At 37.4% G+C, this 12,768-nt stretch overlaps 1 protein-coding gene across 4 annotated transcripts in view; it reads right to left on the bottom strand.

Moving 5' to 3' along the window:
• CAMSAP2 (calmodulin regulated spectrin associated protein family member 2) overlaps window positions 1-12,768 on the bottom strand; it is a 117,622-nt gene that overhangs the window by 43,583 nt on the left and 61,271 nt on the right. For all 4 annotated transcript variants that reach the window (XM_032878217.1, XM_032878218.1, XM_032878219.1 and 1 more), the window contains exon 3: window positions 3,120-3,281. In XM_032878217.1, the coding sequence (XP_032734108.1) occupies window positions 3,120-3,281 (162 nt within the window). The remainder of the gene's footprint in view (window positions 1-3,119; window positions 3,282-12,768) is intronic.

The raw sequence follows: 12,768 nt of genomic DNA, 5'->3' as shown, positions 1-12,768 counted from the left end.
ATGGTCTCCACTAATCCCCTTGAATGCAGGAAGGACCTAATTTGCTTCTAACCAACGGAATACAACTAAGGTGATAGGATATCACGTTAGTGATCATGTTACATAACATTCTAATTTCCATCTTGCTAGTCAACTCTCTTGCTGGCTTTGACGATGCAAGCTACCATGCTGGGAGCTATCCTATGGAGAGTCCCACATGGCGGGGAATTGCTAGCCTTGCCTCCATCCCAGGGACAATAAGAAACTGAGGCCTTCAGTCCAACTGCCTGCACTGAACCCTGCCAACAACTGTATGAACTTGGAAGTAGATCCTACCCATTAATTTTAAAATATACTAGCTTTTATTTATTTATTTATTTTTCATTTTAAAATATAAAATAGTAGGGCTCCCAGCAGGCTCAGTCAGTAGAGCACATGACTCGATCTCAGGGTTTTGAGTTTCTTCCTTTGAAAGAAAGGAACACGCTGAGTGCAATCTATGTTTCTACGGCTTTCTCCTCAATCCACACAATGCACAGTGGCTAGAACTCAAGCAGAAAACCAGTCTTGTTGGAATGAGGAACTGAGGGAGAAATCTGAGACTGTCAGAATGGCTAGACTTTGAGGAAGAGTATCCTGGGAAAGAAGGAATCACTACGAGGGAGACCCCAGGTCCATGTATAAACTGACATCAAATCCTTGGCTGAGCCCTGAACTATGCACGTGTAGGAAAGACTCCAAGGAGCACAGAGGGAAACAAGTGCTGGCAGGCTAAAGAAGCCACCTGCTACAGAGGAGACCCGTGCGGCACTTGAGTCCTACCAACACCTTGGGTTCTCCATTCAAACTTTTTAGAAGGGTCACACATGATTTAGAAGTAAAGACTGAATTTAAGGTAAGTACAGAGAAGTATTACCGGATTTGTCAAAATGGACGCCATCTTCCAAACCAATCAGGAGCAATCTCAGGATAGTAATGGGGATGGGAGAGAGAGCAGAGAAGGCTAGCGAATGAGTAAACAACTCTTTGGAGAGGTTCTGTGTATGGAAGAATGGGGTTTTATCTGGATGGGGAAGTTTTATTTTCCTCCTTGTGGTTTATCTGATAAAACCCTAGATGAGCTCGGTTACCCACCTTCTCTCTAGGGTGCATCTATGGAGATAAGCATTACTGGAGAAATTTACACAAGGAAGTCAGTTTCACTTTAAATTTAGAAGTACACACTTCAAATGGACACTCAGGGCTTATTGCCAGGCCAAGAAGTGTGTCCCTAAGAAGTTCACTTTTCCACATTTCAAGATGGTTTCATCCTTTCTTCTCTAGTCCTCAAACTTTCCATAACCCATCCCTTCTTACTGTTAGTTGAGGACATTGCCTCTCCTTTTTTGAGAGTAGAGATGGGGAGCCATCAGGTGGGAATTTTTTCTTCTTGCCACCAAATCTGTAAACCTTTCTGCATCAGTACTCCTTCTCTTTCTTTCTTCCCTGCTGTTAAAGTGGAGAAAGTCTCCCCTCCAACATCCTATCAGAGGGCAGTTTTTCTTCACTTATTGCTCTAGAACTCTTTCTTTCTTTGTCATGGTCACTGATCCTCTGCTTCGGTTGTCAAGCTTTTATGTGCTTGTCAAGTTTCCATGTGTGTATGAGTCGTGGGAACTTGTTAAAATGCAGGATCTGATTTGATGGGTCTGGGGTTTGGGTGGAGAGTCGGCATTTCTAAGAAGCTTCAGGTACTGCTGATGCTACTGGTGTATGGACCACACTGTTATTCCCTCGTTCTCCTGCATCATTCAGTTCTCCCTCCCTATTGGATCATTCTCACAAGAATATAGACTTTCCGTAGTATTTCCCATCCTGATGAATAAAACTTCATTCTTGGATTCAAAAAATATTTACTCAACACTCACAGTGTATAATACCCCACTCTGAGTGCTGGGAATTTTATATTTCTCTGATATGAAATAATTATTATTAAATGTAATTATAGAAATTGCAGAATATACAGAAATCTATTTTAATCATTTTAACAGAAATTTTTTTTTAGTCAAAAGGTAATGGGAAATTTTAAGTAACTTAAACAACTTTAGCTTTCATTTTGATTTAAAACAAAAACAGTAATGGAGTGTGCCTTAGTCTGTTCAGGCTGCTGTAACAGAAATAACACAGAATAGGTAGCTTATAAACAACAGAAATTTTTTTTTTTAATTTTTTTGAAAAAAATTTTAAAAGATTTTATTTATTTATTTGACAGAGATTACAAGTAGGCAGAGAGGCAGGCAGAGAGAGAGGGGGAAGCAGGCTCCCTGCTGAGCAGAGAGCTCCATGTGGGGCTGGAGCCCAGGACCCTGAGATCATGACCTGACCAAAGGCAGACACTTAACCCACTAAGCCACCCAGGTCCCCCTTTTTAAAAATTTTTTGTTTAAATTCAATTTAGCTAACATATAGTGTATTACTAGTTTCAGGAATAGAACTTAGTGATTCATCCATTGCATATAACACCAAGTGTACATTACATCAAGTGCCCTCCTTAATGTCCCTCACCCAATGTCCCCCTCCCTCTACCCACCTCCCCTCCAGCAACCCTCAGGCGGTTTCCCATAGTCAAGAGTCTCTTACAGTTTGCCTCCTTCTGTTTTTATCTTATTTTTCCTTCCCTTCCCCATGCTCATCTATTTTGTTTCTTAAATTCCACATATGAGTGAAATCATATATTTGTCTTTCTATGACTGACTTATTTCGCATAGCATAATACCCTCTAGTTCCATCCAGAAATTTATTTCTCATAGATCTGGATGCAGGGCATTCTAAGATCAAGGGACCAGCAGATTCGGTGTCTGGTGAGGGCCTGCTTCCTGTCCATCTCTTGGCTGTGACATCACAGGGCAGAAGGAGCAAGGGAGCTCCCCGGGGCCTCTTTTATATGGGCATTAATCCCATTATAACTTAATCACTTCCCAAAGGCCTCACTTCCCAACATCATCACATTGGGGGTTAGGATTTCAACATAAGAATTTTGGGCAGAGAAAACCAGCAATGTGTGGCAGAGTCTCAATGCATAATTGAGGATTTTAATTGAGGATAAATTGAGGATTTTCTGGTTATGAAACTCACTTTTACTACAGTGAGCATATTCCTACCTTATTAATCCAGTACATGACGGCATCCTCAATATCATATGGCAGATCCGTGGCTTGAAAAAAAGCTGAATACTGTTGAGCACACGCAATTACTTTCTCTATACTGACCATTTCTACGGTATAAGCCATCATTAGCGTATCTATCATGGCCAAATGAGCACTCTGCAAATACAAAAGAACACAGAGTTTTAAAATTACACTTAGAAACTGTTGTTTATATATTTTAAAATGTTAATAATAATTCCTAACAAACAGTAACAGAACTAAAGACTACAGAAGACAAGCCTTAATAAGAAAGCACAAAATGAGAGATGAGCTAAGTGAACCAAACTAATTTATCATTGAAATAATTATTGAGGATCTTTAAGACATTCATTATCTTCTACTCAGAGAATGTTCCTTTTCCCATTTTTCCTATTTTTAATAATGTTGTAATCATTTATTCAGCAATACAACTTACAAACTTCAAGATACTATGTCTGGTGTGCCGATTATTAATGGTACTAGTCAATTTCCAATCTTTGACTATGCTTTTGCCCCGGGCTTCACATTCACATAGTAGAATTTCCTAGATTCTACTTCCAAAATGTCTGTCAATCTACTGATTGCCACAGTTCCAGTGCAGGCCATCAACATTTCCCACCCTTGAAGGAGACAAAGACCTCTGATTCTCCTGGCTCCATCTTCTTCCTCATCCTATTCACCCAGCAGCCCAGGACTTCCAATCTTTCCTTTGCCTTTTTTATTTGTTGGTGTTGTACATGTTTTCTTATTTTTAAACACAAAAGTATTATTACATGGAGATTCTTAAAAGTTCCAAACATTACAAAGTATATAAAGTAGAAATTACCTCTCTCCTAGTCCTCCTCCCCTAGCAACAGATATAGTCTGGTATATATTCTTACAAAGACATTTAATGCACATCAAATAGGTAAATATTCACGTTGTGTCCTCTTCTCTGGCATTACAAACAATGGTACAATATTATATTTCTCCAGAGGCAATTTTTAACTGTGGGGCTATTGGGTCCAAGAGCAACCACATTTTAAATTTTCATAAATAACCACTAATCTGCTTCCTAGAAAGCTTGTGGCAACGTTTATCTCCTGCCAAGAATGTTATCACTCTGCCTGTTTCCCCACATTTTTTGTCAACATATGACATCATTCACTTTTTATCATATGTATCAGTCTGAAAGGTTACAAAAACCCCACTCTTGTCTGACTTTGCATTTCTCTGAAAGAGGATGAGCATCTTTTTACATGCTAAACAAAAAATTTGTATTTTTTCCTTGGAAAACTGCCTGCTTATATCTTTCGCCTATTTTTCTTTTGGGGATGTCAATCTATCTTTATTTCTTGATTTGTGAGAGTTCTTTATATATTAGGAAGATTAGGTCTGTGTCATTCTGATAGCAAATACATTTTCCTAGTTTGCCTTTGGATTTTCAACTTTATTTATAGTAAGCTATAGGGAAGATCTAAACATATTCTTGGTAAAATCTATTGATCTCAATATTATGGCTTCAGAATTACCCCATGTTTACAAAAGGCTTCCTCACCCCAAGAATATGGAAATACTGTCCTCTATTTTTTCTATTAACTTTAAATCTATCTAGAATTTGTTTCTGAAGACGTTATAAACTAGGGCTAGTCATTTTTCCAAGTCAGAGATTTCATCATATCATTCTCTCATGAAGTCTATCTCATTTACTTTATAGAAGTCTAAACTCCTTAACAGAGGTAAAGTTCTTTAATCATTGCCCTATCAGTCTAGCCTTATATTTTACCATTTCTTTCCCCTAATTCACACTCCTTTCAAAAGAGCCACAGAAGACTGCTGTTTCCCAAATTTGTCACCAACTTTCAGGTTTCTATGCCCTTGCTGTTGTCATCTTCTTTACAAATATATACTAAGTCCTGACATTGGCCTGACTGCCATCTTAATTCTAAAGGTTTTTTTCCAATTCATTTTCCAATCAAAATGACTCATTCTTCCTACAGAATGAGTAGAGGTTCCTACAAAATAGTGTTTGTACTTGCAGTAAATTTTGACTTATGTGAAGAAGGGCATGGACACTGATATTTTTAAAAAGCTCCCCAGAAGCCAGGGTTGAGAATCACTGACTATCTCACCGTAGTACAGTCACCTGTACACAACACTATTCTCCTAGTGAGAAAGTAAGACTTTTGAGGGCAAGGAGATATTTATCTTCATATTTCCTATACCTAACATGGTACCTGGCAACTAGTAAGAGCTGGGTGGTTTAGTTGGTTAAGCGACCAACTCTTGATTTTGGCTCAGATCATGATCTCCGTTCATGATCTCAGGGTCATGAGATTGGAGTGTGCTTAAGGTTCTCTCTCTTCTCCCCTTTTAGCCTTCCCCGTTTGCATGCTCTCTCCAAAAATCTAAATAAATAAAATTTAAAAAGAAAGAAGGAAAGAAGCTAGTCTGTGTGTCACTGTAAGGAAGGAAGAGCTAACTTTACACTGGAGCTTAAAAAAGAGGGTTTTGACTATGAGGTGATAGACTAGCCTACCAAAAAGTTAGCACTATTTATAGAAAGTCAGATACTTTATCTTAATAATGGCAATCATAAAATCAATGGTGATTCCTACGTAATAAGTCTAATTCATGTGCCAGATGCCATTCTAAGACTTCATTAATATATTAGTTCTTCCATTTCAAATCTTTTCTGAAATAAGGCTGGAAATAATATACATTTTCTATAACACAACTCTCTAAAGGAAGTATCATATACATTTTACATGTGAGGAAGCTGAAGTGCAGACAATTAAATATTTTGTCCAAACTTTATGTGCTCTTTCTACTTTTGTGCAGTTGGTAGAAATTAAATCATTTAGTTAGGCAAGAAATATTTTTAGAAATGATAAATAAACACCATCTGCAAGAAAGAAAAATAAACATCAATAATTGTTTCAAATTCAGATACTTTCATATTCTACCTTATCCGAGAAGTCTTTTCCGGAATGCTATGCCCAGACAGACCAGTTATTCCTTCAGACCCTAAGTGGCACACTGAATCAATTTCCTTTCACTCAAGTCATTTATCTGTATGTGTCCTTTCTATTAAACTCTGGCCCTAGAGAGTAGAGATCCTGTCTTTTTCATCTTTTTTCCTGGCACAAAGTTTTAAGGAGGAAAGCTCTTAGAAATTAGTATTTAATTGGTATTAAATTAATAATTAGTATTTAAGGTAATTAAAAGTTTTAGCATAACTCTTTTGAACAAAAATGTGGGAAAACATTTCAAGAGCCATAAAACTATTTGCATACTCTTTATCAAGATTCTTTCTCTTGGCAATTTATTCTACAGATATAATTTGAGAGGAAAAAATAACTATGTGAATGAAAGTGACCATTATATTATACACAACAAAAAGGAAGGAAACAATGTTACAACCATAATAAGTAATTTATAGTATCTTAAAATATTTAACAACAGGTGAAAATATGCACAATATTGAGTAGAAAAAAAACAACACTGCTTATAATAATGTTCAGGATATATATACACACACCCATATACACATGCATACATATATGTATATACATACATGTATAGATATACACATATAACATATATAAAACAGGAAGGGATAAGCTGTTAAAAAAAAAAACTTACCTAGAAACTACCTTGTCACAGTATGCAAAAAAATGCATATAAAATCTATCATTTACTTCAAAAAATTAGGAAACAGTAGAACTAATTAGTAATATTTTTAAAAAGATTTATTTATTTATTTATTTATTTGACACACAGAGAGAGATCACAAGTAGGCAGAGAGGCAGGCAGAGAGAGAGAGAAGCAGGCTCCCTGCTGAGCAGAGAGCCCAATGTGGGGCTCGATCCCAGGACCCTGAGATCATGACCTGAGCTGAAGGCAGCTGCTTAACCCACTGAGCCACCCAGGCACCCAGTAATACATTTTCAAAACAAAAACATTTTCTCATTTCACTAATTACTTAACTTCTACAAATTGAAAAATAAATATTTATAAATACCACTCTTGTCCTTACGGTTATTTCTATAGGATATTCAGCCACTTTTAAACTAAAGACTTTCAAAATAAATATTAAATAAATTCTAGTATTTTTTTACCCTTTAACGTCACCATATGAGATAGAGCTAAATTAAAAATCATGTAAAACAGAAAGAGGAAAGTTGCAAATAAAAAACTTAATACATAATATAAATAAAGCTGCAAATAGAAAAGTATATACATAATGTATCTAGAAAAGATCAATAAAAACAAAATAAACTCTAGGCTACAACCAGTATAGAGTAATTTATATCTCTAAATAAGACATACATCTATAATGTCTTACCTAAAACATTAAGATCAGAATAACAATGATATCTAACACAGAGTACCATGTGCCATGTAATGTTTTCAGAATTTGTATTAAACTCATTTAATACAACCACCCTGTGAGAGGGACTATTATTATGCTTATTTTACAGATGAGGAAACTGTGTAACCTGTTCAAGGTGACTCAGCAAGGAGGTAGTGATGCAGGGACTCAAACCTAGAAGTCTGGCTCCAGGGCCCATACCACCTGACACCCACAGGCGGACTCATCCCAATGCTATCCTCTCTGAGTCTGCATATCAGTAGGAGGCGAGGCAGCAGTGGCAGAAGCAATAACCACCACTAGGTGGCAGAGCAGAACGTCTATGGGCCGTCTAAGAGCAGCAGTACAAAGACTGCTTACAGAATAAAAAGCAGTTCCAATGAAAAAGGAAAGGTACAGAATCCCAATGAATTTAACTTGACAGAACTTAAAGTATCACACAAAGGCCAATAGTAGGTTCTATATCTGTGTTACACAAGTTATATTTTTTTCTGTCCAATCAGTGGAGACTAGATAAAATAAGTTACATTTACATATTAGAAATTAAAGTTAAAGCTATGACATAAGGAAGAGTGCTTAATTGTCATATATTAGTAAGACAGAAGTTCTAGTATTGCATTCCTCTTATTATTCTTGTATCAGATTTAGACACAGAACTTAAAAAAAAAAATTCCTAAAAAGAAGCCAGGCTTTGCTTGGCCTACTGTGATATAGTGGCTCTAATACCTACCATGCCAAAGCAGTCCTAGAGGGAGATGGGAGGGAGCAAAGACGTAACAAATCAATCATGAACATTAAGTATTTGAATTATTCTGCTAAAATGATATGCACAGCATCTACATATCTGACCACGGTTTCTCAAAATTAATTCCAATTCAGAAAATTATACGTTGCATATTATTTATTTTTAAAACAGGTTTACTGTATGTTTCATTTATCTTTAGTTTACATGAAGAGAAAAGTAAAATAGCACTAAACCTAATAAAATATCACTACACATCCATTAGGAAGGCTATAATTAAAAAGTCACATAGTAACAACTGTTGGCAAAAATGTAGGGAAATCAGAACCCTTATACCCTGCTAGTGAAAACATGAAATGATACAGCTGTTGTGCAAAACACTTTGGCAGTTCCTCAAAAAATTAAACAAAGAATTACCATTTGGTCAATTCTACCTTTAGGTGTATATATATTCAAGAGAAATAAAACCAAAAAATCTGTTCACAAACATTCATAATAGCCAAAAAGGTAGAAACAACCCAAATGTCCATCAACTGATGAATAGATAAACAAAATATAGATATTCCATACAATGGAATACAACTCAGCAATAAAATAGTGATATATACAACACAGATGAACCTTGAAAACAATATGCTAAGTAAAAGATGCCAATCTTGGGCGCCTGGGTGGCTCAGTGGGTTAAGCCACTGCCTTTGGCTTAGGTCATGATCTCAGGGTCCTGGGATTGAGTCCCACATCGGGCTCTCTGCTCAGCAGGGAGCCTGCTTCCCATCCCCACCCCCCGCCTGCCTCTCTGCCTACTTGCGATCTCTCTCTGTCAAATAAATAAATCTTAAAAAAAAAAAAAAAAGATGCCAATCTCTCTCTCACACACACACACAAATATGTATTATTCCATTTATAGGAAATGTCCAAAATGGGCAATATATATATAGATAGAAAACAGAAAAGCAGTTGCTCAGGGTTGGGAGTGGGAGATGGGGAGATAGGATGGTGATAGTAAAGGGTGTAGGGTCTCTTTTCAGTGTGATAAAAATTTTCTATAATTGTGGAGATGCCTGTACAATTCCGTATATACTAAAAACCATTACACTGTATAGTTCAAATGGGTGAATTATATGCTACATCAACTTTATCTCAAGCTCGTACTCAGAAAAACCAGATTAATTTGTGATGTTCTTCTCCCACTTTTCCAGTATAAATATCTCATATATCACCATTTCTGGCTCTAAGTGAGCCATTATTCATAGGTTTGCCAAGTATCTTTATAAATACTTCAAGGTAAAGGGTGATTTATTTTTCTAGATAGTAGGCTATTTTAGTATTTTAAGTAATATCTAAGAAAGATCATAAATGATGATCTTTAAAAATATCTTTTATCCAGATTAGTTGAAGCCATAAGAGATTAGAAATAAAAATCTGTGAAAGGAAAACAGAATTTTGCATATTTATTTTTTTATCATCAATATATAGATATCTCCTGCTTAAAGGTATGCAGAATGCAAACTTATAGAAATAAGCAAATGTTATTTTTAATAATATCTAAAATACCCACTATCTAGAAAAATAAATCACCCTTCACCTTAAAGTATCTAGAATCTTAGATATTTCTTTTTTTTTTAAAAAGACTTTTATTTATTTATTTGACAGAGATCACAAGTAGGCAGAGAGGTAGGCAAAGGGGGATGGGGACCAGGCTCTCTGCTCAACAGAGAGCCCGATTTGGGGCTCAATCTCAGGACCCTGAGATCATGATCTGAGCCGAAGGCAGAGGTTTAACCCACTAAGCCACCCAGGGGCCCTTAGAGATTTCTATAGTTGGCATGAAAACGGAAATTTTCCAGAAGAAAAAGAAACTTCTAATCATAATGTCTGTCCTCTGGTATAAGGAATTCATAGCACATCAAAAATCCAGCCTATCAAAAGTGGGTTGACCCAAGGAACAAAAAGCACTGGCCTTAGAAACAAAGTCAGGAGTATACACTGACCAACAAAGATTTTAGTTGTAACCTACAGAGAATTATGGCACCGCTATTTATGACCTACTGATGTTGTACCCAACCTTTATTAAACAGAGGACCAAAGAGAGCCACTGTTGCTCTGCTCTCACCAGACAGAATGGTGAAAATGGCAACACTGACCAGGGAGGTGATGGCCACAGGATTCAAAATACCCTTCTCCTGAGATTCAATATTAATTTTGCCTAAATTTAACAAATATAACACACAACAAAACGGCTGAGAGTTCTCTTTAATCTGTTTCTATAAGGGTTGCAGGGACATCTGGTTTATATTCTGTCATTTGCATTTGGTGAATCGGACAATCATACTACCCAATGGAGAACCATTTTCAAGATAATGTTGAATCAAATGGATACTAAGCCTTATTCCAAAACGAGTCTATACAAAATATAGTATAGCTCAAATGTCTATTAAAAGATCCTGACCAATGAAAGATACTAGGTCTCCTGGTTAGTTCCATCAACTTCATCTGGAATATGTCTAACCTTTAACAGCAAGTGTACTTAAATGAGGATCTACTAGATAGACACATACAGGAACAGCATAACAGTAACCAAACACATATGGTAAACAAAGAAAACAGTCTACCACAGGTGTTCTCAATCCAACTGAGCATCAAATCACAAATTCCCTAGCCCCAAACCTTAGAGATGGTGATTCTTTATTTCCCCAGGGAGAGGCCCAAGAATAGCATCCTAACAGGAATCTTGCCTCCAATAGTCCCCAGAGCCACAAGAAATTAACCTTCTACAGCACATCTCTAATCACAACATTCTACAAGCAAAAGCCTTCTGTGACTTCCCAGGGCCTACCAAATAAGTCCAAAGTTAGTTGATTAATGAAGTTCTTCATTATCTTAAAATAATCACTCTTGTCAGGCCACATCTTCCCCTACTTCTTCTTTAAACCCTATGGACTAGTAGTGTAGATCAAGACCAAGGACTATTTAAGTAGAGAGCCTAGGTTCAACCTTGACTGTGTCACCTACTATGTAGTTTTGAGCAAAGTCTCAGTTTCTCTGTGCTTCAACATCCTCATCTGTAAAATGACGACAGTAATAGTACAAGGCATTTTGTGCTCTAAAAATAACATTGTTTATGTCCAGAATAGGGTAGGGGTGAACCACTCAAAAGCTATGCCACTTTGTAACCAGGAGGTAGCCTGGACTATTCAAGCAGACAGCTCAACCTGACTGGAAGCTGCCTCAGCAGACATTGGAAAATACACAAAAACCACTGTGAAAGTGCTGCCAGTGCTCTAACTAGAGCAATGCTGAGATATGGCTGACAGAGGTGGATCTCAGCCAGTAGAGCCATATTAAGATGGGCACAAGAGGCAATGCAACTGTCCCTAGCCAAGAGCTACATCAGGATGGGGACGCACATTTCTGGGAAGGAGTCCTGGGGGCAATGTTTACCTTATGATTCAAATATGGAAAAACTCTATGGTTCCAGTTTTGAATTACATGTAATCAATAAGAACTTGTGATTATATACATGTATTTTTCCTATCCCTAAGGTGAAGAAAGGGCCTAGAAGCAGTAACTAAAGTAGCAATAAATACACCTGTGCCCAGATTTTGGTATCTAAATACTATTTCCCACATTAATATAAAACCAAGGCTCTTTAGAAAAATGACTGAATCCAAGTCAGAAACAGAAAAAGTACAAATTGAGCCTAGAATATACAGTTGTGTCAGAAAGAAAAAAAATATTCAAAGACTGATGGGGAGATGTCAAAAAGTTACAGAAGCCAGCTTACATGGGGCTCCTTCTGACATATATGGGCCCATTTTTTGAGTATAAAAAAGATTAATGACAACAATGAGTTACAGTAAAAGGACTTAAAAAAAAAATCCATGAGTCCATGGTGATAATCATTACGAGGGAACGAAAGAGAATGCTTTTCTTTACATTACAATGCCAAATTAGAAATGTAAAATTAGAGAGGAGGAGTCAAGATGGCGGAGGAGTAGCACACTGAGATGACATCAGGACACAGGAGTTCAGCTAGATAGTTATCAAACCATTCTGAACACCTATAAACCCAATAGGAGATTGAAGAGAAGAAGAGCAGCAATTCTAGAAACAGAAAATCGACCACTTTCTGAAAGGTAAGACATGTGGAGAAATGAATCGGAAGCTATGGGAAGATAGACTGCTGGAGGAGGGGCCGGCTCCTGGCAAGCAGTGGAGCACAAAATCAGAACTTTTAGAAGTCTGCTCCACTGGGGGACATTACTCCAGAGGCTAAGCGGGGGTGGAGCCCTCGCAGGGACAGTGTGGTCTCAGGTCCCGTGGGGTCACAGAAGGATCGGGGGTGTCTGAGTGTAGCAGAGCCTCACAGGTATCAGAGCGGGGAAGCTGGCTACAGAGACAAAGCCAAAGAATGAGCTCTCAGCTCTGGGTTACCTCAAACTGTGATCTGCGGCATAGTCGGACCATTGCTCTTAGAGCAGGGACCCCACAAGTGGCAGATCCCAGGAGACCCACCTTCATCCGCCAGA

This window comes from Lontra canadensis, unplaced genomic scaffold, assembly GCF_010015895.1.
Source record: "Lontra canadensis isolate GAN:19392208 unplaced genomic scaffold, GSC_riverotter_1.0 scaffold63, whole genome shotgun sequence".
Classification (NCBI taxonomy): domain Eukaryota; kingdom Metazoa; phylum Chordata; class Mammalia; order Carnivora; family Mustelidae; genus Lontra; species Lontra canadensis.
Note: the sequence above shows the minus strand (reverse complement) of the source record. Positions and strands in the feature narration are given on the sequence as shown.